The 23,437-nt window shown below is 39.1% G+C and overlaps 1 protein-coding gene across 1 annotated transcript; it reads left to right on the forward strand.

Moving 5' to 3' along the window:
- The first annotated feature begins 2,623 nt into the window (after positions 1-2,623).
- On the forward strand, positions 2,624-22,250 carry Xpa (XPA, DNA damage recognition and repair factor). The gene is made up of 6 exons (XM_048783113.1): positions 2,624-2,899; positions 10,246-10,351; positions 13,717-13,882; positions 16,316-16,433; positions 18,387-18,534; positions 22,021-22,250. Exons 1-6 carry the CDS (start codon positions 2,728-2,730, stop codon positions 22,079-22,081), a joined length of 771 nt encoding a protein of 256 aa, XP_048639070.1. The 5' UTR covers positions 2,624-2,727; the 3' UTR covers positions 22,082-22,250.
- The last annotated feature ends 1,187 nt before the right edge of the window (positions 22,251-23,437 follow it).

Below are 23,437 nucleotides of genomic sequence, written 5' to 3' on the forward strand. Positions count from 1 at the left end.
GAGGGAAGCTGTTACCTTGGCCTCCAGAAATATTCCCCAGCCTCAGAGACTGAGAGCTGTGTACTGTCTCTACAGGTCACCTCAAGTGCCTGCACTCAAGGTTTGCTGCCCATCAGAATTACCTAGGTTCAGGGGAGTGGGCCTTTGCAAAATCCTTCTGCCCAGATCCCCACTCTGACCTGTGACATTAGCGCCTCTGGGCATGGTGCCTGAACATCAGTGTTTTTAAAACTCCCCAGGTACTATCAATGTTCAGCCAAGTTGGAGAACTTCTGATTTGGACTCTTAGTATTCAAAGTGTCTTCTGTAGAACTTTCTAGAAAGACACATCCTCAGGTCTCACCATAGACCTACCGAACCAGAATCTATTTTAACAAGATCACAGGTAACAAGTATATGCATTAAACTTTGAGAAGCAGCTTAAAAAAACAACAACCTGGCAACAATGGGCCCAGATTCTCTCTCTGCAACTACCAGGTGGAGCTGTATAATAGCAACCTGCTTTGAGAGGGAACTTCACACTCCAGTTTGCCCAAATTTCTGACCTGGCAGGTTCATTAACTTCTGTTATCTACCTTGCTCCACTTAGAATTTGGATTTTTGTTATTGTTGTGGTAAAATGTACAGAAAATAAAACTTACTGTTAGTGACATGTAATACATTCATAATTTGTGCAACTGTCACCATGATCTAGTTTTAAAACACGTTCATAATCTCAAAAGGAAACACCATACTTTTTATGCGGTGACTTCCATTTCTCCCTCCCACAAAGCCCTGGCAACCACTAATCTACTTTCTGTCATAATGGGTTTGCTTAGTCTGAATGTTTCATATAAATGAAATTATACAATATGTGGCCTTTGGTGAATGGCTTCTTTCACTTAGCATAATGTTTTCAATGGTTCATCATGTTGTAGCAAGCATCAGCACTTCATTCCTTTTCATGGCTGAATAATATTCCATTGTATGGATATACTACATTTTGTTTAACCATCCATCAGTTGATGGGCATTTAGGTAGTTTCCACTTTGGAGTTATTGTAAATGGTGCTGTTTCGAACATTTGCATGGAAGTTTTGTTTCAACACCTGTTTCTAATTCTTTTGGGTATATATCCAAGAGTGGAATTGCTGACTCATAAGGTAATCCTAGATTTAAAAATTTTGAGGAACAAAGAGTTTCCCACAATGACTCCATCATTTTACATTCCCATGAACAATGTAGGAAGGTTGTAATTTCTCTAAATCCTCAACACTTATTATTTTCCATTTTTTCCTTTTTAATTTCTAGTCACACTAAAAGTAGTATCTCCTGTGCAATTGATTTGAATTTCCCTAATGGATAATGATGAATATCTTTTCATGTGTTTCTTGGCCATCTGTATATCCATTTTGGAAGACTATCTACTTTTTTGTTTTGAATTGAGTTAATTGTCTTTTTATTGTTGAGTTGAAATAGCTCTTATATATTCTGGATTACCAGACCCTTATCAGGTATCTAATTTGTAAATATTTCCCCCCATTCTGTGGGTTAACATTGATAGCGTTCTTTGATGTAAAAAAGTTTTTAATTTTGATGAAGTTCAATTTTTTTCTTTGTTGTTTGTGTTTTTGTTGTCACAGAATTTTAGATTTTTTTTTTTTAACCTGGACAAGGTCAGTAGATGGGAATTAAAAGGGATCTGAGGGGAAAGGGAATGAGGATGACTTGAGATTTTTATTTCCAGTTCAATCAGAAGATCTACATATCTACATGTATTTTTACAAGGTTCTTCAGCTATATACATATACATCTGTATGTAATAATATACATGGCAGTTGATCACAACAGCTGGACTTCTCAAACTCTAACCCTTGGGTGTCAGTTGAAAAATCTTAGTGTGTCAGATTGGTCTCTCTAAAAACTAGTCTTAAATGATGTATGCAGTGATTAGAACATAATCTTTTCTGGTTTTAACTAAATTTTATGTCAAAAGAAAAAAAGCAAAATTCTTGAAAAAGCATGCTGTGTTTTTTTTGTTCCACTTACCACACTCTGGGAAAGTCAGTATATTTGGCCCCAGTCCAAACCTACTGTCTATCTGGTCATCCAGCTCATCCACACAGAGGAAGAAAATCATAGAAAAAATAGCCTACCTCCTGCGTACCAGCCTTGGTACCAGGTACTGCATTTGCTGACGTCACACAACAAGTGAAAACCTGAATCATGTCTTCTCATTTCAGACATAAGGCCATGGGTCCAACATACAGTTCGATCACTCACCCACCGGTCTCTGTGAGTGGTTCCATTACTATCAACCGCTATCACTGTTTGAAGCTTTCCTTGTCCCAGCCATTGTGCTGCCATCTAATTTTCCCCACGACCCTGGAAATGGTTCCATAATCATTAACCACAGGTTGTGTCAGTGCTGGGACTTAACCTTTTGGGTGTGCGTGCAAAGCCCACATTCTGAATCTCCAGGCGAAACTCCGACTTTAAGGACGCCCACTTCCTGCCTAGCAGATACCGGTGGGCAGGTACGTAGTCCCGACTTCCGCGCATGCTCAGACCCCACCCACTGCCCCGCCCTTCAGCCCCGCCCCCTCAACTGCGCAGGCGCACTCCTTCCTGGGGCACCCTCAGTCAAGGGACATGGAAGCGGTGCTGGCGTCGCAGCCGACCGTGGGCACGCCTCCGTACGCAATGCGCAAGCGCGGGGCCGGGCCGCTTTCCTCCGAGCTGGACCGAGATGGCGGCAGCGGAGAGTGTTTCGCTGGAGCTGGCGGCTTCGGAGCAGCCGGGGGAGCTGCCTGCCTCGGTGCGGGCGAGCATCGAGCGGAAGCGGCAGCGGGCGCTGATGCTGCGTCAGGCCCGGCTGGCAGCCCGGCCCTACCCGGCGACGGCGGCTGCGGCCACTGGAGGTTCGGGCCCTGGCGGCGCCTTCCCCTTCCTCCTGCTCCTCTCCGCTTACCTTTCTCGGTCTCCCTGGTCCCCAGACGGGCTCGCGCGGCCGGGTCGCGGGTGCGTGTCCACTCCGCTCACGCCTGCGCGCAGATCCTCCTGCAGTCCCGGCAGGAATCCGCCCTGTGGAATCGCCTGCCCTTCCACAGAGCGATTCCGCGGTCCTGGGCTTTCTCCCTGCGCCTTGGCTGCCCAGCTTCCATCTTTCCTTCGCTGATGCCACCCCCGCTGGGAGGTGCCATCCAGTACCTGTCTATGCCTCAGTTGTCCTCTGCCTGCTGCGCTTTCACCAGCCACAGGGTGGCCCTGGCATAAAGTTTTTAGAGCTGTAACCCTTTTTAATAATAAGCCTGCACCTGTACCTTGTTCATGCATCCAACCAAAAGCGACTGAGTGACCCTCATTTTCATGGAGTTCCAAGACAGCAAACAGCTGAGCCACTGCCTTCATGGGGCTAACAGAGTAACACCTGCAGTGCTGCACACTTGTCAGATTGCCTAGTTGGAGCCTCACAGCCGTCCTGGAAAAGAAAAATGGCAGGGTTTGGTATGTGTATTTTACTGAAGCGATGATTGAGATCAGGAAAGGAAAGGGATTTACTCAGATTCAAGTGCACAGGCTTATCAGAGTAGAACTTAGGTCTTGTGACACTGAATTTAGGGCTTTTCTTTGCCCACCAGTTACCTCTACTCTATTAGTCATCTTTCTTATCTCTAGGAAGAAAGATTGTTACTTTTGTGGGAGCTGGGTTTCATCTGTCCCCTTTCTTACAGCAGTCCCTGGCCGCCCTTCATGCTTTTTATCTATCAGTCATATTTCTAGGTGCTGATGTTGCTCTTGGAAGTAATTAAATCAAATTATTTCTACAAAATCCCTCAAATCTTTTCCGTCCATGTTTTATACCATATTTTATTTGATTACTGCAGTAATCTCCTAGTTCCCCCCATCTTTGAATGTCATCTATCTAATCTATAAATCTTTTTCTTTCATATTTAAAGCCTTGCCAAAGTTTTCTGTTGCCCCACGACAAACCCTAAGTTCTTTATCATCACCTGACTCCTGTGTATTTCCCCAGTCTTCTTTTTTTCACCCTGTCAGTAGTGTAGCTCCTTACCTTTCCAGCACACATGTTTTGTCTCCTGTTGCTTGTGCCTGGAACCCTCGGCTCATGTGATTTCTTCTTTTTTTTTTTTTAATATATTTATTTTTTAGTTTTAGATGGACACAGTATCTTCATTTTATTTTTATGTGGTGCTGAGGATCGAACCCAGTGCCTCACGCATGCCAGGCAAGCGCGCTGCCATTTGAGCTACCTCCCGAGTCCTCATATGATTTCTTCATCACTGTAGTTGAAGCCTCTTGAAAGCAGATACTTGGTCTTGGGTTTGGTACTTTCTGTCCCAATCCCCTAACAGAAGCATGATACTAATTGATGCTTAGGTCTTTCTTGACTGGGTGAAATGTGGGAATGCCTTGTGTCTGTTACATTTCCTCCTTCCACAACAAAGTGGTCCTTGCAATGACGCCTATTAAATAATAACCCTTATGTTTTACAGGAGTGTATAATTTAAAAATGTTTTTAGAGTTACTGTTGAATTAGCTGTTGTTACTGACCAGAAACTCTCCTCCTTGACTGTGTGCAGATGGAGAATCTGCTTGTAACTAAAGCAGGTTAGAGAAGTTTTCCAAGCCATTTGAAAAATCCATATATTTGTGTAACACTTTGTAATGTGTAAAGGGCTTTTCATAATTGCAGACCTTGAGAGTTATGTATACCCACAGTTGTTCTCGCATTTTCCAGATGGGCGCACAGACATTGGCAGATAAGTACCTTGAACGTATATCCCTTCCAATTCCTGGTAATTTCTGAACTTGTACAGGTTCTCTTCAACTTTCAACAGCCTGACAGAGTGTGTAAAGAAAGTAAGGAATTCCAATTCTAAGTAGGTCCAGATCATAAAAGAAACTAGAAAATAATATAAAGAAGGCAAGGTTGGCTATTGCAGTGTTGGGTAGGTCCAACTGGTAAGGCCTTGGCACTCTTGGAAGCAAATGAGTCTGTATATCCTGTTTGAATACCCCACCCTCATTTTGCTCAGTTTTCTGTTGCCCCACGACAAACCCTCAGTTCTAGAAAGGTTTTTGCACTTGAGAGAAATTGTACTTGAGAATTTTAACTCTTCATTATTATGTGTTTTGCAATTTTCCACATCAGTTTGCTTGCTGTTACAGTGAATCACTTCTTTTCAAGCTTCTCCTACCTCTTGAAACCCTAAAGGTGGTTCTTAAATAGACATTTCCCCAGTTAGGTTTATCCTGTTTGTTCACTGTTAGTTTTGGTTAAAATAATCCTCTTAAAGTCATTTTGACAGTGTCTAGTAAAGTTAGAAGACTTTTAGTAAATATGGTATTATTATTACTGTCACTTTTTTTATATGCTGTCAAAGATGCTGCCCGTCTGTCTTTGTGAGTCTCTTGTGCAGAAACAGGTTAACAGAGCAGGCCCGAGATATACATCTGTCCTTAGAAAGACCTTGTGAAGGTTAGATTATGGTGTGTTCCCACTGTTCTCTAACTGGTGGCTTAGTGTGACAAATTATTTGCAGAATAATTTTTTCCTAAATATTTGCCTCAACCTCTTAGAGTCTAGGATTTGGGGTACTGGGAGTGCAGCTTCACAAGGAAGGAAGCTTCTGTGCTCACTCAGGACTCTTCACACCTCACCCTTGGCCTAGTGTAACTTTTTATCTGGTTGTTTGTTTGTATTCTTTAAAATATGTTTTGTTATAAATGGGTAAATCTGAGCGTGGTGGTTCATGCCTTTAATCCATGAAGGCTGATGCAAGAGGTTCCCAAGCTCAGGGTCAGCTGGGTGACCTAGCCAAATCCTGTCTCTAAATACATACACACATAGGTAAACATAATCAGAGTGATTTTTTTTCCTCTGTGAGTTGCTGTAGCAAATTAATTTTAATCCAAGGAAAGGGTTGTAGAAATCCTGATATATAACCAGTTGGTCAGAAGCACTTGGAGCTTGCATTTGGTATCTGAAGAGAGAAAATCTTGGAGACTGAGCCCTCATCTTGTGGGATTTGACGCCAGATAGATAGTGTCAGAATTGAGTTGAGTTCTAGGATTCCCAGTTGGTTTTCAACAGAGAATTCCTGGGTGGGTGTGGAAACCACCCATCTTATATCAGAAGTGTTGTGTTGTGGTGTTTATCCCACTTCTAGTAGAAACTAAACCTCAGATGCGCCTCACATCTCTCTGAGCTCTGGTGGATTTGTTGTAGGCAATGAGTGATCCTGGGCTTTCCTTCTCTAAAAAGCAATTGAGTTATGTTAGATGCTTTCCAAAGTCCCATTTAAGTCTCTAAGAGTCAGTTTTACATCACTGATAAAAGTTCATTTGCACTGGTTAATTCATATCCATGATTTCTAAAGGTTTCTACATGGCTGTGAAACCAGGTATAAGTAGAAAGCAAAAACTGATATTAAACTTCTGATCATGGAAAGCAAGGTAGAATGAAATCATATGAAGATTTCTCAGGCAGTTACCCCAGAGCTGACTTGTGTCATAGCAGCGGATGCAACCCATCGTGCCTCCAGAGTATGCAGGTGCTGAGACTTTTATCTTTGCTGTAATTTTATTTCAATGTATAAAACAATTTTTATTTTCTGTGACATGCTCTGAAAAAGATTGAGGAGCGCTTGCTTAGACTGTGGTGCTAAAGTGGTGCTCGGAGTCTTGGGAAGGTGCAAGGGTAGCAGCAGAGGGAGACTGGTCTTCATTTGGGGCATGAATTCAGCCTTGTGTAGAATCCTGCTGAAGTCAGGACATCAACTACTCCAACTCCCCTTATTTTTAAAATTTTTTTGGTACTGGGTATTGAAGCTGGGGTACTTAACCACTGAGTCACATCCCCAGTCTGCTTTGTCCTTTTTATGTTTTATTTTGAGACAGGGTCTCTGTATGTTGCTTAGGGTCTCACTAAGTTGCTGAGGCTGGCTTTGAACTTGTGATCCTCCTGCCTTAGGCTCCTGAGTTACTGGAATTATAGGCATGTGCTACCATGCTCAGCTCCAGTTTCCCCTCTTGATTCACATTGCCCTTGTGGTCATTCAATTCACTTGCTACAGTATTCATGAAATAAAAATAATACACTTAGGAACATTTATTCCTTGTGTGTTCATCCAGTGGATACTCATATGTTTACTGTTTGTCAGAATGACAGATATAAAGGCACTCAGTCTAATATGTTGTATAGTGAGAATTGCTATTAACAGTGGCAACAGGCTTATTATAATCTAAACTTTTCATTTAATAGAAGGAGAATTTGAGGCCAGACAAGGCAAGTGACTTAAGCATACATGTTAAATTTGACTTTTTAAAAAAATTGAGGTGTAGTGCATTAATATGTAAAATGCTGTCCTCTGAATTTTACCTGGATGTGTGCTCATGTAAACCCCATAATGATAAAGTTCAAGATGCTTCCAGAACCTTAGAATTTTCCCTGTTGTTCATTCCTAGTCAGTGTCAGACCCCTCCCTCTGAAGTAACTATTGTTTTGATGATTTGGTTGGCATTTTCTATTTTTGAACTTAATTTAAGTGGAATCATACAGTGGCTTCATTTGCTCAACATAACATCTGAGAGAGTCATTCATTTTGTTGCATTGTTAGTAGTTTGTTCATTTATATGTTGTATGACATTCTTTTGTATTATGCCACAGTTTTTCCATTTTTCCTTTTAATGGATTTTTTCCCCCATTTTGGGGCTATAAGGAATAAATCCTCTTGAGAACCTTCTTGTATTTGTCTTTTAGTGGACCTATGAACTAATTTCTATTATACATATGCCTAGAGATGTAATTGCTGGGTTAAAGGAAGATATATATTCAGCTTTAGCAGATATTGCCAAATAGTGATTTTTATCAATTTATAATCTCACCAGCAGTGATATGAGTATGACAGTCTAGCACTTCCACATCCTCACTATTTGGTATTGTCAGTCTTCATTTTAGACATTCTGCTGGGTATGTTGGCACACACCTGTAATCCCAGTGGCTTGGGAGGCAAAGGCAGGAGGATGACAAGTTTGAGGCTAGCCTTAGCAACTTAGCAAGGCCCTAAGCAACTTAGCAAGACCCTGTCTCAAAATAAAAAATTGAAAAAGGCTGGGAATGTGGGTCAGTGGTTAAGTTCCCTTAGGTTCAATCCCCTAGTACCAATAATAATAATAATAATAATAATAATAATAATAATAATGAAGATTAAGCTATTAAGGATAGAAAGAGTCAACAAAATAAAACTAAAAGCAAATAAACAGACCTACTTAACTCTTTCTCCAAATGAATAACATGACCATGCTGCAGGGGAAGAGCAGGCAGAAAGAACAAGTCCAAGTCATTTGTAAACAGTATCTGACTATATGTTCTTAGTTTGGGAGGGTGGAATGGGAGCAGAGGAACCACAGAACTTCTGAGCTCATATTATAGAGTGACATGGGGGAAGTATTTTAAAAGTATGATAGGCTCAAGCAGATAAATAAATGTCTTGATGTTTTTGGGAGTCAGAATTTTCACTGTGGAAGAATCATACAAATATAGAATGGGAGATGGGAAGAATGAATCCTATAGGTGGATGAAGACTGTCATACCAGTGAATATGTCTGTGTGTGCGTCTGTGCGTGTGTAAGTGTATGTGTATGTTTGTGTATATACATGTGTATATTTTCTAGCTCTGTCCACACAAAGGGCCTTGGACCAAAGAGACCCCAGAATCAGTGAACACACCTGGTGTTCAGCTCTTGGACACTAAGAGTTAATATCATGGTTTTAAGCACATTATATTTCTTAATTTCCCATTAAAGAGTCAAGACCTTTCAGAGAAAAAGCTGATTCTGGGTTTGGGCACATGGCTACAAGATGAGTTTGGACCATTACAAGAGTAATGCCAGAAAATATGTTAAGCGTTCAAAAATGATGAAGGTGTGTTACAGGGACACAGGAGGTACTGGCCAATTCTGAGACAGTGTAAACACCAAAGTAAGAAAAAAATTTAGCTTTCCTCTACCTAGAGAAGTTTCTGTGCTGGGTGTTGAGGATGCCTGGTTAAATAGGATCTCTTCCCTCAAGGAGTTTATAATCTAGTAGTTGAGACAGCTAAAGAGGGAGCTGTTTGTTCAGTTGATAGGGGTGAAATGGAGAGAAAAATAATTTTTCCATTTGGAAATGAATTCTGTACTGACAGTCTTCTGCTGTTCCCTTGCTCTTTATTGCTCTAAACCATGTTATATGTTGGTGCCACTCCTGTGTGTACCTTCCTCTCCCTCCTATTTTGGGACTAATCTGCTTTGTACTTTGAACAGTACAGACAGAATAATGGCTCCCGAAGATGTCCATGCTCCAATTGCCCTGGAGACTGTGAATATGTTACTTCACCAAGCAAAAGGGACTTTGCAGAAATGTTTCAAGTTAAAGGCCTTGAGGTGGGGGATTATCTGGATAGTAGGCAGGCTCTTTGTAATCCCAGGTCTTGCTAAGGGCATGTGGTCACAGAAAGACCAAATGATGCCATGTGAGATGCTCTGTCTTGGTGTGAGGCAGAGGAAGGGGTCTTGAGTCAGGGAATGCAGCTGCCCTCTTAGGAGCTGGGAGTTTCTCCCCTGGAGCCTCCAGAGAGGAGTTCAGCCCTATAGACCCTTGATTTTGACCCACTGAGCCCTGTCAGAATCCATAATTTACTTTAGTAAAAGTATAGATCTGTAAAATGATAGACTTGTGTTCTTCTAAGCTACTCAATTTGTGATAATTTCTTAGCGCAGCAACCTAACACTAAAACAAGTATTGCACATATGGTTGGGATCCAGAAATACTTGTTGAGTTGGGTGCGGTGGCCCACACTTGTAATCCCAATGGCTCAGGGAGATTGAGGCAGGAGGACCAACCTCAGCAAAAGTGAGGTGCTAAGCAACTCAGTGAGACTCTGTCTCTAAATAAAATACAAAATAGGGCTGGGACTGTAACTCAGTGGTCGAGTGCCCCTGAGTTCAATCCCCAGTACCAAAAAAAAAAACCCCCAAACTGAAATACTATTGGATTGATAGACTACCCCACCATATTATTTTGTTTCTTTTTTTAAAAAAATAAACATAAGATTATTTAATCAAAGTTTTATTTCATCTTTTATTTAAAGGTATTTATGTCAGGCATAAAATACATGATAAGCTATTAAAATAGAGGAAAATTTATTTGTTCAAATTCACAAGAAAGGAAACTTACAGGAATTCATCTTCCTTTCTTTAGGACCTGTTATGGAATTTGATTATGTAATATGTGAAGAATGTGGGAAAGAATTTATGGATTCTTATCTTATGAAACACTTTGATTTGGCAACTTGTGATAACTGCAGGTACTTTTTCATGTTCTTAATTGCTAAGTAATTTCACGTCTATGTATAGGTTTAGGGAAAAATAATGGTTATATGTTTGGATTTGATATTTTTCTTAGAAATTATGATTTTTATTTTGGGGGCCCTAAAATTTCTATGATTTCCATTTTGCCAAAGAAATACAGGAAGTCTGTGTTGATCAAAGCTTATGATGTGAACCTAGTTGTGTCATGGAAATTTCCTTTCTGTTGTCCTGGTCCCCGCTTCCCTATCTCTTACTAGCGGGTTCCTAACCCTTGTCTTCACCCAGCCCCAAGCATCCTTGTTTCTTACTTATTTCTTACTTAGCCCAGTGTGTAGTTACCTTGGTCGGAGGGTGGCTCAGAAAACCTCTTTTTATTCATCTTTTGCTCCTCTCATGAAGAGAACAGACAAGGGAGAATCACATTCCTCAGTCGTTCTTTTTCTTCTCCTAGCCTCCATCCTCTTTTCACAGTACCCCATGCTTCTTTTTTTTTTTTTTTTGGGTGGTGCTGGGGATTGAACCCAGGGCCTTGTGCATGCAAGGCAAGCACTCTACCAACTGAGCTATATCCCCAGCTACCCCATGCTTCTTATGCCACAAGTTCTTCCTGTCTTTACTTAGCTGCTCCCATGTTGAAGGCTCTCACACATGGAAAGTCCTGTCGTGGACTCTCTGGCTCTTACCTTTCCCTGATCCAGCTTTGTACCTATAGCCCTAGATCATCTCCCAGCTAGAGGACCCGCAGGGCGGGTCCCCGCTACAGACATTGGAGCCCCCATGGCTGACTTGTTTCTGAGTGGAATCCTCAGTGCATGGAGGGTGGGAGATGATGGCCTTGGCTTGTGGTACATACGTAGCAGGTCATGTTCTGTCTGGCATTCCAGATGGGACCATCAATTATAAACCCATTTCCTGCTGACCCAGTGGTGAAGGTCTAGTATTATCATCACTTTACTTAAAGCCACTGTAGCTTTGGGGAACTGAAGTACCACATGTAATTTTGTTTCCATGAGAAAACAGAAGCAACTGTTGTATCAATTTAAAGAATTGTGTCTGATATTTGGATGCTAATTCAAAATAAGCAGGGGTAGGGAAGAATAGAAGTACTTTAGATTAGACAAAAGGAAATGAAGAGAAGGGAGGAGGAATGGGAATAGGAAGATAGTAGAATGAATCAGACATGTTCATTTATGAATACTATGTTCATATATGAATACACGACCAATGTAATTCCACAATATGTACAACCAGAAGAATGGGAAATTGTACTCCATATATGTATGTCAAAATACATTCTGCAGTCATATATATATAACTAAAAAGAACAACAAAAATAATACCTGATTACATTTCAAGTCACAATGTTTTGATATTTTCAATTTGAGTAGTTTTTCAGTCTTACTGTGCTTTCTATTCTGTTATTCAATAGAAAATGTAGCTATCTATAGGGAATGATTAACAACATTTATTTTAGAGTTAATATCATGGCTTTATGCACATTATATTTCTTTGAAACTCTCTTTCAATGATTATATTAGTATTGATATATGTAAATCAATAAATTCAGCAATCTTTGTGTATATGTGTATGTATATATGTATATGTGTGTGTGTGTGTGTGTGTGTGTGTATATATATATATATATATATATATAAATAAAGAGAACTGTGTAGTAGTCTGAAAAGAATATTCTTTTGTTTAACATAAAGTTCTGTTTCCTTTCAACATCTATAAAGATTATGGTTTTGTACGGAGGAGTCTATGTATCCTCTCCCTCTGTTTATAAAGTATTTAGCTTTCTTTTTTTTTTTTTATTGGTTGTTCAAAACATTACAAAGCTCATGGTATATCATCTTTCATACATTTGACTCAATTGGGTTATGAACTCCCATTTTTACCCCAAATACAAATTGCAGAATCACATCGGTTACACACTCACATTTTTACATAATGGCATATTAGTGACTGTTGTATTCTGCTAGTATTTAGCTTTCTTAAAGTTATTCCCAATTCTACATTGGTTTTCTGATAGAATCCTTTGCTAGAACCTTAGGTCTCTCTCCTCCCTGACCTCTATCTGCTCTTTTCGGTAAAGGCCAGCTTCATTCGTTGGCGTGTCTCTACTGTCCTGTTTAATTCCAAATCCTTTTGGCTGTATCTTCAAACCATATCCTGAATCCATCACTTCTCACCTCTGTCACTGCTGCCTTCGTCTAGGCCACTGTCAGTGCTTGCGTGGACTCTGCAGTGGTCTTTTGATTGGTCTCTTCCCAGCCTCCCAACTTTTGCACCCTTAGAAAATAGTGTTGTCTTTGGTACTGCTTGCAAGGCCCCTGTGTGTCTGGCTTTACCTCTTACCACTCCTCACAGTCAATCATTTTCAGCGTGTGGTTACAGGCGTCTGTTCCTGTGAGTTCCTGGTGCAGAGTACCCTCCTGCCTGAGACTCTGCTCTCATGCTACTGTCTGCTAGAAAGGTTTTCTCTGGTTGTTGAATTCATCAGGGCTCTGCTGGTATCCCATCATCAGTGCCTCTGATTACTCTCCTACCTGAACATTGCTGTTCCTTCACCGTGATCTGTATTCATACAGCACTTTCACCTGTCATTATATTTGTCGATTGTCTTCTAACTAGAATGGAAGCCTCATTAAAACAAGTCTTTATTTCTCATTAAAACATGGCTGTATTATTTGAACATGTACCAGGCATGTAGATGGAGAACAAATGAATGAGAAGAACTGTGTAATTGCCTCTGTCTCCATTTTTGCCTTGCTTTTGAGAATGCTCAGAGCCAGCTGGAAATTCAGCTATATTGAGGGCAATGGACCTAGCATTTTATATTTTCTTTTTAAATATATATGTATGTTTTTAGTTGTAGATGGATACAATACCTTTATTTTATTTATTTATCTTTATGTGGTGCTGAGGATCAAACCCAAGGCCTCCCACATGCTAGGCAAGCACTCTACCACTGAGCTACACTCCCAGCCTTATATTTTCTTATTTCTTACCCATCTTGGCCTTTTTTAGTTTAGATTTTCTTTCTCATTGAGTCTTGTTCTCATTTACATTTTCTCTAACAAGTCATTTCAAGGCCTATCTGGAATAAGAGGGATTTTAAAGAAATTCTTAAACTGTTAAATTACATGGATCTGCTGCTAATATAATATCTTAGAACAAGTAACAGATAAAGTACTTTTCTGATAGAATTTTTAAGCTGCTAATTTGAACGTGGGGGTTTCAGGCAGGAACAAGTGTTTTATACTTTTTTTGGTGTGCATACCCCTTGGTTGCTGGGCATTTGAAAACTTAATTTATTTAAAATAACTAATTTATATAATAGAGTTTAATCTGTTTTCAGAGATGCTGATGAGAAACACAAGCTTATTACCAAAACAGAAGCAAAACAAGAATACCTCCTGAAGGACTGTGATTTAGAAAAAAGAGAACCAGCTCTTAAATTTATTGTGAAGAAGAATCCTCATCATTCACAATGGGGTGATATGAAACTCTACTTAAAATTACAGGTCTCTAATGAATTATATTTGTGAATTTTCAATACTGATTTAGGTGAAGTTTTGACAATAAACTAGTTGTAATTAATTCCATTCTTGCTTACAGAGAGTGAAAAGGATTTCTTGTTTTGCACATTGTCATAAACATGTAATAACATTTAATAACAATGTTTTCTTACTTTGCTTTTTGCTGTTGCACTTTGGAACAAATACGTTGTTGGTGGGTGATGTTAGGAGTATGATTCTAAAACTAAAAAAATTTAAAAGGGGTCACACTTCATTCCCATATCCCCAGAAACACCCTACGGGGCCTAAATTCTGACTTGTACTTGGGGATACCATCTGGAGTGCTGCCAAGCTTCCATGTGCCTCCAGTATATCTCAAAAAAAGTCGGCTTGCCTCTTCTGCCACAGGCAGGTTTCAGGCTGATGGAGTTATCTACTTCGTGGCTGAAGCTGCTGGCACTTAGGCCAGTTACCTAGAGTCACAGCAGCCTCCTGTATCTGCTTCAGAATGCTTGAATAATATTCTCTTTGTACCATTATATGAAAATACTGGGAGGCATTGCTTCAGAGCAGTTTGAATTGGAATAAAATATAAATTCCCCTATCTTTAAATAAAATTTAAAAACCACATTGTGAAACAAAACAGACTGAATTTCATTGTACTTACACAATTAGGAGAGTCACCATGTATTTTTTTAAATAATACCATTAAAAATGAAAAAAATGTGGGTAATTAAACTGAGTCTGGTATTCTTATCACTTGGTACTTTTAGTTTTTAGTTATTGAAATAGTACCATTAGACTTTATTACAGTTTTCTTGTCATATATCATGTTTGTGTATATGTAAAAAGGAAAATGTAAGTACAAACGATTTATATAGCCATTCCTAACCGTTGGGCATGAAGGTGTACACCTTCAATCCCAGTCACTCTGAGATAGGAGGATCACAAGTTCAAAGCCAGTCTCAGCAACTTAGTGAGGCCCTAAGCAACCTAGTGAAAACTTGTTTCAAAATAAAAACTAAAAAGGGCTGGGGATGTGGCTCAGTGGTTAAGCACCCCTGGGTTTGATCCCCCCCCACCACCACCACCAAAAGAAAGATATTCTTCTTTACATTTAGAGTACAGTTCTTCTGATCCACTTTTTTTTTTTTTTTTTTTTTTTTTGGTGGGGGATACTGGGGATTGAACTCAGGGCACTCAACCACTGAGCCATATCCCCAGCCCTTTAATGTATTTCATTTAGAGACAGGGTCTCACCAAGTTGCTTAGCTTTTGCTGAGGCTGGCCTTGAACTCCTGCCTCAGCTTCCCACTGCTAGGATTATAGGCACGTGCCACTGTGCCTGGCTTTATCTACTTTTTATTTTTTAGTTGTCAATGGACCTTTATTTTTATTTATTGATATGCAGTGTTGAGAATAGAATCTAGTGCCTCACACATGCTAGGCAAGTGCTCTGCCACTGAGCCACAACCCCAGCCCCAATCTGATCCACTTTTTGATTCATTGTTGTTAAAGTCCATTACATACACTGGTGATGTAGCATTTACAGAGATGTTAAAATGTGGAAAATGTGATGTCTTAGCATTTATGAAATAGAAATATATCACTTACAAGGTTAAGAAATTTTGGATTTGGCTACATTAATTGATATTACCCATAATATATCATGAGAAGTATCCTGAGCATAATTCTTACTATGTGGGACTATTCTTCAAAAAAATTTAACAGAATCTGGGTGCAGTGATGCTTGCCTATAATCCCAGCTGTTCGGGAGGCTGAGGCAGGAGGATCACGAGCCAGCCTTAGCAAAAGTGAGGGGCTAAGGAACTCAGTGAGACCCTGTCACTAAATAAAATACAAAATAGGGTTGAGATGTGGCCCAGTGGTTGAGTGCCCCTGAGTTCAGTCCCTGGTACCAATATATAATCCCATGTTTTAAAACTAGAATGAAGACTTTTTAGGTCAAATAGGTACCAAATTTTTTTTTTTTTTTAAATTCATATTCTGCAGATGAGAAGTTAGTCAAGTGGATGGAAACCAGTATTGAGCCAGGAAGAGATGGATAGTAGTAACTGGTGATTTCCTTTGGTTGGATTTTTGGAGATGACCTCAGATTTAGGTCTGAAATGGCTAATGTGTCAACAGACTTCTTTGGTGAGCTTGCTGAGATTCATCAAACCCACTGACCACATGTCCTTCTGAGGACAGCTATTCTCTCTATAATCTAATTCATGATACATCTGTTAAGGGTTTCTAGGGTTAGAGAGATATGTTATTAGGGTTGTTTCTTATTGGTAATAGTTAATGTCATTTAAATTTCAAAAAACATTTGTACTTGATTTAGATCATTTTTTGGTATCTATGGATTTGATAATTATAATGCATAATATCCTGCAACTCTCAATCACATCTAACTTACAGATGACTGTATTATAGATTGTGAAGAGGTCCCTTGAAGTTTGGGGTAGTCAGGAAGCACTAGAAGAAGCAAAGGAAGTGAGACAAGAAAACAGAGAAAAAATGAAACAAAAGAAGTTTGATAAAAAAGTAAAAGGTAAGTAGCTACATTTTATATCATGAAGGATTGTTTTACTACTTTAGCTGGATTCTTTCTTGTTAAAGATATGTCACCAATAGATTGGAAAGTGTTTTTTTAGAGGTTGAAAAAAATGACTTGGAAGTTTGTCCTCAGTACATTGTTGTTTGAGGTTCTCAGTTTAAACTTCAAAGAACTGCATTTCCAAAAAGCATATAAGCCATCATTTTAAGATGAATCATATTTTATGTAGGAATGGTGTTAGGATTGAGAATGGTATCCTGGTCAAGAATTTGGTGTCAGTTAAATCTTAAATATGATCAACAGTATTAAAAAACAAACGCTCACCAACAGACCTCTCTGATTGTTTAAAGTGAAAAAATTGTGCCCCAAGTCTTAGTCATTGCAGTTAAAAGGAATTTTCTGATGTCAGCTAATCTAACCATTTTTATTTTATATATGACTAAAAGACCCAGAAAGGTGAAATGGCTTGTTAAATGAGGCTCGAGGATCACAACAAGTTCAAAGCCAGCCTCAGCAAAAGTGAGGTGCTAAGCAACTCAGTGAGACCCTGTCTCTAAATAAAATACAGAATAGGGCTGGGGATGAGGCTCAGTGGTCAAGTGCCCCTGAGTTCAATCCCCGATACCCATAAATAAACACACACACACAAATATTCTTCATGCAGGTGTTTAAAGTGTGTCTGGGGCAGAGGCTGTGGGTTCAATCCTCAGCACCACATAAAAATAAATAAATAAAATAAAGGTATTGTGTCCAACTACAACTAAAAAGTAAATATTAAAAAAATAAAATAAAGTGGATGGCAGAATGGAGAGAAATAAAATCAGGTTAGAAAGGTTCTTTAGTTGAAATCAGAACCTGAGTCCTCTTGGTCTTCTGTTTTGATCAATAAAGCAGCTGGCACAAAGTTTCTTTTTAGGAACATAAGAGATTATATTTATCTGCTTTTAGAGTATGATCTTAGACATTAGCAGTTTGAGAATTCAGCTAGTTATAGGAAAAAAAAGTAAAAATAATATAATGTGTAGAGAAAGATAAGGTTTATTACAGAACTCTTAGATCCAAGAAGGCAGAAGTGGAAATGGTGGCATCATTGTTGCTTAGCTTAACTGGATTTCAAAAAATGTAGTATGTGAGACTAAGGTTGTGGCTCAGTGGTAGAGCACTTGCCTGGCATGTGTGAGACACTGAGTTCGATCCTCAGCACTGCATATAAATAAATAAATATCCATCAACAACTAATAAAATATTTTTTAAAATGCAGTATGTGTTGGCCTTCATACTGGATGAAAGTTGGAGTTGGTGTAACATTTTGTCTGCAGGCCTCTTTTCCGGCAGTAAGGTAGAGGTGAGGCTTTCAAGTTATACTCAGCCTCTTCTTAGTACTGGTAGAGATTCACCACTAAAAGAAAGGAAATGAACTAGTCTTCATTGTTACTATGCATTTCCCCCCAAGAGGTGGGTGAGAAAATTCCATTTTGAGGCCCCTGTTATAGATGCTGTACATGTGGGGCTTATGGTTATATTCATATGACTATTGGGGTTTATCTCAGAGGAGCTTGAGAGACACAGTGCCCTATACTCAATGATTTTAGTTGACAGAGGATAAAATAAGGTCAAAGCTACATATGTTGTCATCTTTTCTTGTGATAACTTCCTTCCAGGTAACAAGAGGCACCCTAACTCAGTACTTCCTGCCCTCCATCCACTATTAGAAGTATCTGTGTCTCTCAACTAATTCTTAGTTTGCTTCATAAGCAGTATCAGGTTTCTTTGTATACAGATGGCCTCTTTGCAAAATTAAGATATCTAAAACTAGAAAGTGTTAGGGTAGTATTATATTTTTCATTGAAACAAGGATTAGGGGGAAATCTTTGGAGATAATGTAAGCAATTACTCAGGGTATCAGTAGCAAGACTGGTTGACTTGGACATTTTTACCCATTTCCAGGAGAGGTAGCAGCTCTCTGTGTTGTGAAGCTCTGGGCCAAGAGTACTAGGGGCCGTCACAGTGTCAGCCTGTTTTGTTCTCTGGCATCACTTTGGCTTTCAGGCTGTGCAGGGTGTCGCTCTGCCTTGGTTCCCAATGCTCCCCCAAGGTTTGTTATTCTCACTTTTCTACCTTCTTCTAGTCTCAGCTATGGATAGTTTTGTTTTTCTAAGTTGAAGTATTGAAGAAAACTTACAATCTAAAAAATTTTCATTTACCAAGTGTTGACATTTTGCCAGGTTTACTCTCACATGTACTCATTTTGCAGAACGGTTTGTTAATTGCAGACATTGTGATTCTTATAAATCCTTTAGCATGTTTCTCCTAAAAATAATGTTTTTTCTCCCGAACTAAAAATAATCACAAACTCAAGAAATGTAATGCTAATGTGAGGCTGTATCTAGTATATAATACTCATTCAATGATCCTGAGCTGTTTCAAAATTTAACTTTTTGGCTGTTGGATCCAGGGGCCATTCAGGGATGATGCCTTCTTTGGATAGGATTGGATTTGAATGGATTCTTTTGATGTAGTCCCTCAGTCTTTTTATCTTTCATACCCGGACACTTGTAAAGTGTCAGGCCAGCTCTGGTCCACCACATACCTTCACCTAGATTGCAATTTCCTTGATGTGATTCAGGTGGAGTGGATCTGGCAGGAGCACTCCTGGTCACCCCAGTGTACACATGCTGCCAGTTCTCTTTGAAGGGGTTTGACTGTACAGTTAAGGCATTCTGCTAGATTCCACTGTCAGGAACCCGTGACCTGTGTCACTGAATATAAGAAATGTGACACTGAATTTCATTCCTGCTTTACTCAATGTTTAGTATACAGGGATGAGTCTTGCCTGAGGCAGTTATTACTGATGTAGATATAAATGGCAATTTTGTTTCTTTCATTCCCTCTACAATTATTTGGCCTCTTTTTTTGGGAAAAAAAAATCATATCTCTAAGGTCATTTTATTTTTAAAATTCTTTTTGCAGTATTAGATTGGACCCAGGGGTAGTCTATCACTGAGTGATATCCCCAGCCACTTCTGTTTTTGAGACAAGGTCTCAACTAAATTTCTAAGGTTGGTCCTGAACTTGCAGTCCTAATGACTCAGCTTCTGGGGTTTCTGGGATTACAGGCCTGTACCCCACACCAAGCTCCTCAGGCTGTTTTAAAAACATTAAAAAAAAAAAAAAGGTCATGTTTTTCCTTGGGATACTAGGAAGTATTCTACCACTGAGCTACCTCCCCATCACATCCCCTCTCCCTTTAAAACATGGAGTGCCTCATGGGTTCTTATTCTCAAATCAGTGTATTGTACTTAGTCACGTCATTATTCATTTGATACTCAAACTGTCCCAAATTTGGCCAGTCGGAGTCCTCTTCAAGGTGGCACCTGTCTTTTTAAACTTTTAATTTAGAAATAATTCCAAACTCGCAGAAAGTTGCTAGGGAAATAGAACAAAAGACCACCTTACCCAGCTGATCTGTTAATACTGTGTGCCATTCAGTCGTCATTTGCATGCCCACTCTATATGCAAACAAATATTTATTCTTCTGAACTATTTAATAAATTATATACATCACCACTTTTGACCCTTAAGTACTCGTATTTCCTAACATAAGTATTCTCTTAACATCACCATGTAACATCATTAACTTGACTAGACTCAGCATTGAGTTAGTATTTATCTAAACTGCCATCTACATTCTAGTCTTTTTCACTGGCTCTACTTTAGAACAGGATCCATTCTAAGATCAGATACTGGTTTTGGCTACCAAGTCTTTTCTAAACCTGTTCTGGATTTTCACAGCCTTGTCTTTTATGTTATCGACACTTCCTAAGTCAGAAGTCTCTTCCCTTCTCCTGCCATGGCTTTTTAGTGTTTCTCACTTGGGATTTTGTCATTTCTTGCTGGTTGGACGGACCCAAAATATGTAAACATTTTAGATGAGTGATAATATGAAAGTGATGTGCCTTTCTCAGGGCCTCATGCCTGGAGACACAATGTGTCTGGTTAAGAATGTGGACCCCACATTAGGCCGTAATTTGCCAGCAACTGGCTGTTTGGCCTTGGGCAATTTATATTTTCTCTCTGCCTTGTTTTTCTCATCTATACAAGGTTTTGAGGATTAAATGCATTAAAAGTACTTAGAACAGTGCCTGGCATATAGCCCACATATTAAGGCAGATATTACAAAGATTCAAGAAGTATTTTGGTACTACTTACCACAGATCTATAATGGATTAAAGAAAAGGCGAATAATTGGTGGATATTTTTTATGGCTGAAATTATAAAATACAGCTCCCATACTCTTAGATAAGTAGTACCACCGTCCAAGACGGTGATGAGCTCTGGTTGGATCACTGATGAGAACAGAAATGTAAACAAGTATAGCGTTGCTTTTTATTCATTATATTAGAAATAGAAGCTACCACTTAAACATTTGAAGTGGAGTACTAAATGTCTTCTTCAGGTAATATGCAATGTGAACTTCTAAAAAAGTGATAGCCAAAGTGTGAAATATGATATATCAAGAACTATGTAATGTTTTGAACAGCCAACAATAAAAAATTAAAAAAAAATAAATAAAAAAATAAAAAATAAATAAAAAAATAAAAAAGTGATAGCCTTAAGTTGCTTTTCAAAGCATCTCCCCCCACTCATTTGGTAAAATGACTTAAACATAATGTATGATGTGGCACAAAGACAGTACTGGAAGACAACCTGGGTTCACATATCTTTGTTTTCCCACCTGCAAAATAAAACAAAGTTAAAAAAAAAAAAAAAAGTTTTTTCCCCTGCTATTTATACTCTGTGATTCTGATTTTTAGGTTGTACTTTGTGGTAGTTATTGGCAGCTCTTCCCCCCAAACTAATGCTGCCACTTTGTAAAATAAAGAACTTTTAATAAACGTGATCAATTGCATGACCAATTTTTCTAAGATGAAAACACATGAATTTTACTGGTAGTTCCTGGCTTTCTAGTTTTCTTGCAAAAACTTGCCTTGCCTCTTAGAGGCAGTGTTCCTGACTTGTAAATTTGGATTAAAAGACATTCCCCTTTCCTGCTGTGGCATGGAAAAAGTCAGATGTCAACACTATCTTCTGTCACTTCTGTTTCTCTTTTGCTATAATTCTAACCACATACCTGTTTCTTTTCTTTTTTGGGGTGATGGTGGGGGGTGTTCCAGGGATTGAACTCGGGGGACACTTGATCACTGAGCCACATCTCCAGCCCTATTTTATATTTTATTTAGAAACACACTGAGTTGCTTAGTGCCTTGCTTTTGCTGAGGCTGGCTTTGAATTTGAGATCCTCCTGCCTCAGCCCTCTGAGCCACTGGGATTACAGATATGTGCCACTGTGCCTAGTCCCACATACCTGTTCTGTTTCTCAATCTCTCATGTCATACTACTCCAACAACTGACTTCACAAGCCAAGCAGGGAGGTAAGAAAGCTTGCCAAGTTTGTGAAATCAACTTTGATGTGCCATAAATTTAAACTATATGGTTTAAATACACAGACATGGCTGAAAGTCTGATTGGATTTATTTTTGGGTTCAGCTGACAAACTTTGTGTTTTGTTTTGTTTTTAAAGAATTGCGCCGGGCAGTAAGAAGCAGTGTATGGAAAAGAGAATTGACTGCTCATCAACATGAGTATGGACCAGAAGAAAGCTTAGAAGATGACATGTACCGCAAGACTTGTACTGTGTGTGGCCACGAACTGACATATGAAAAAATGTGATTTTTTTAGTTTCACTTGACATTTTTTAACAGAAATTTATATTTAAATAAAGGAAATTAGATTGGCTTTATTCAGAATTCACCACAATGTAGTCCTCATAAATGACACACTTGCATAAATGCTTCCATAATAATAATTGTATGACTTAAGAGAAAGTTACAGTCCAGCTGGTCTGGCAGCATATCAGATCTGTAGGAGGTGAATGGTAGAGTGGGTTTAAAGCAGCAGGTCAGAGCTGCAAATGGGGGAGCAAGAGGATAAAGCAAACCCTCCAATGGTGCAGAAAGAAGAGCTTTCAATAAAGGCCAAAGTTGACTGAATTGGACTCAATCAGGGATGGTGGTACACTGTTGTAAGAGTCTGTCAGGACTTTAAGGACTACTTCTATCTCTAGGACAGTGAGGCAGTCCTGAGGAGCCAATGCTGCAAGAATACACAAATTGCAGGATTCTGGTCATGTTTTCACTAAGGGCTTACTACTGCAGACCTTCGTGTAAGTGTTCAAACAGACAGCTCTTCTGAAATGCTGAATTAAAATGGAAAGCAGCTTCTTTGAAGGTTGAATATCTGACTGTTGATCAAAGATATTAGTTTACCTAAGTACTGCTGAGTGCCTTATAGATATTCTGATTTTGATCCTGGGAGGGAAGGCAACTTGCTTCTTATAGCACTTCTTATTTAGCTTCCATGCTTCTAAGGGAGGAGATCACAGCCTACGACCTCACTTTACCCCAAGCATTTGGATTAAGTTTAGCTAATTGGAATTTCCTTTAATCTTGTTCAAAGATCATCAAATAGTTTGACTATAGGATCTATGCATAATTATAGACAAAAATTCAAGTTGAGATAAACTGGATATTTTTCAAATTATTTGACATGATTTTTATCCTGTCACTATAAACAGGGTTCATGCATTCCTTCTTCTCCTTAGATTTGCTTGGAGAAAGACCAAAGTCAAAACAACTCAAACCCAAGTAATTAGGTGCTTGGGGCTATAATTACTAATTGTTCTCTACGTAATAAAAACAGGAATGTTCAGTGTATTTCTCAAGTATTGACTTTTCATATATGCTATACTAAATATTATAGCTCAGTAAAACTGACTCAATGGGCAGATTTCTGTGATTGGATAAAACCTTCTCCTTTGACAAGAGAGTAACTAGCTGTTCAGGCGGCTGCTAAGAGCATTACTGCATTGTGGGGGATAAAGCTCTTGGGGCCAGATGAAGCCAAGTACAAATTCCACTTCCTAGCTGTGGACACCTTGG

The sequence above is a fragment of the Marmota marmota genome, unplaced genomic scaffold (assembly GCF_001458135.2).
Source record: "Marmota marmota marmota unplaced genomic scaffold, marMar, whole genome shotgun sequence".
Classification (NCBI taxonomy): domain Eukaryota; kingdom Metazoa; phylum Chordata; class Mammalia; order Rodentia; family Sciuridae; genus Marmota; species Marmota marmota.

Excerpts from the sequence above, each read along its gene's own strand:
- Xpa (XM_048783113.1), top strand. The coding sequence starts at position 2,728 with ATGGCGGCAGCGGAGAGTGTTTCGCTGGAGCTGGCGGCTTCGGAGCAG. Across the intron at positions 13,883-16,315 it reads AACTCTACTTAAAATTACAG|ATTGTGAAGAGGTCCCTTGA; the intron begins GTCTCTAATGAA and ends ACTGTATTATAG. Across the intron at positions 16,434-18,386 it reads GTTTGATAAAAAAGTAAAAG|GAGAGGTAGCAGCTCTCTGT; the intron begins GTAAGTAGCTAC and ends ACCCATTTCCAG.